The sequence below is a fragment of the Tupaia chinensis genome, unplaced genomic scaffold, assembly GCF_000334495.1.
Source record: "Tupaia chinensis unplaced genomic scaffold, TupChi_1.0 Scaffold000178_1, whole genome shotgun sequence".
Taxonomy (NCBI): Eukaryota; Metazoa; Chordata; class Mammalia; order Scandentia; family Tupaiidae; genus Tupaia; species Tupaia belangeri.
The window spans coordinates 1,902,502-1,903,912 of record NW_006159653.1 but is presented as its reverse complement, the minus strand read 5'-3'; the positions used below and the strand labels follow the sequence as shown (position 1 = coordinate 1,903,912).

At 65.4% G+C, this 1,411-nt stretch overlaps 1 protein-coding gene across 1 annotated transcript in view; it reads right to left on the bottom strand.

The window, feature by feature from the left end:
• Positions 1-1,411, bottom strand: part of TSC2 (TSC complex subunit 2) — a gene marked incomplete in the record, with an annotated part of 41,534 nt that overhangs the window by 391 nt on the left and 39,732 nt on the right. Inside the window, 4 exon segments of the mRNA XM_027770987.1 lie at positions 10-33; positions 108-199; positions 269-347; positions 1,095-1,234. Coding sequence (XP_027626788.1) covers positions 10-33; positions 108-199; positions 269-347; positions 1,095-1,234 — 335 coding nt within the window.

The following is a 1,411-nucleotide window of genomic DNA, read 5'->3' as shown; positions in this document are numbered from 1 at the left end:
TGTGGAGCTGCTGTGGTGCACCTGCGAGGCCATCTGGGGACAAGGCGGAGCTCTCACCAAGTGGCACCCACAGCCCCTACCCAGCCCCTGCAGGCCACCCCACTCACGTTTGCATGCAGGGCCATCTGGCGGGCCACGAAGGGCAGGTTGCGGTCAGACACAATCTTGGCCACGCTGGTGTCCACAAGGCCCTCCATGTCTGAAGAGAGGCGGCTGAGCCCCGCGCGCTTGCTCGCCCCGCCCCGCCGCTCGCCCCGCCCCGCCTCACCTTTCCTGCACTGCAGTGACACCAGGTTGCACTCATAGTCCAGGGGGGTGATGATCACGTGGACGAAGTTGAACTGGCCCTGACCAGACGAGAGGGGGCCGTCCTGAGGGCCGCTGCCTGCTACCGCCTCACTGGGCCCACCTGGAGGCCGAGTGCATCCTCCTGGCCAGCCGCACCTGGCCTGCGTGCCCACCTGGACGTGCTGGAGTGCATGAGCACACGGGCACGTGGCCCCGCTGGTCCTGCCCGGTGGCACACCTGCCTACCGCATAGATACCTCCACACCTGGACGGTTCCCAAAGCGATATTTGCCTGGGTCACCGTGTGCACCCCATCTCTGTAAAGAGCCACTCCATTGCCTCTTGTCTGTCCTAGGGGAGCCTGACCAGCCTCCCGACAGGCACCCCTGCCCTCTGCCCAGCGGCCCTGGGTCTTGGCTCAGATGTCCGCTCTGGAGGAGTAAGTCCAAACACCAGGACCACAGCCCGCAGCCAGCCCTGCCATGTTTCCTGTTGGGGTTCCAAGGCCCTGTGCCCTCTCGGGTAGGGTGAGCCCCCACAACCATTCCTACATGAAGCCGTGCACCCTCTAGGCATTCACGCATCTGAATTCACTTAGTGCCACTAAAACTGGGCAGCAGGTGGCCAGGCGTCATTTCACGTGACACAGCGGGGGGACTGGGGACGCCATTACTCTGCTAAGCTCAGGGCCTCTCCCAGGGCACAGCCGGGGGCTCAGGAGTGCCCCCACCCGGGCAAAGTTTGCCGCCACCCTCAGAACACACCAGGGACGACGGCCCAGCCCACCGCCCACAGAGGGCCCTCACTTTGATTGTGCCCAGCTTGAAGTCCTCGCCAGAGTCGTTGTAGACGATAGAGACGAAGTCGTTGCCCAAGTGGCGCTTCTTGTCACAGCGGTGCTTGTCCACGTCCTTGGTGGGCATCAGGGTGGCAATGTGGAAGACGGCTGCAGGCAGGGCAGGGGCTTCTAGGGCTGGGCTCAGAGCCGGGGCAGGCCCTCAGCCTCGCGAGGGGCGAGGGGACGGGGCCGGGGAGGGGCCCCGCACGGCGGCCGCCCGGCCCGCCCGCACCTTGCATGATGTCGTCGTGACAGCAGTAGGTGAACTGGGCGTCCGCGGTATGG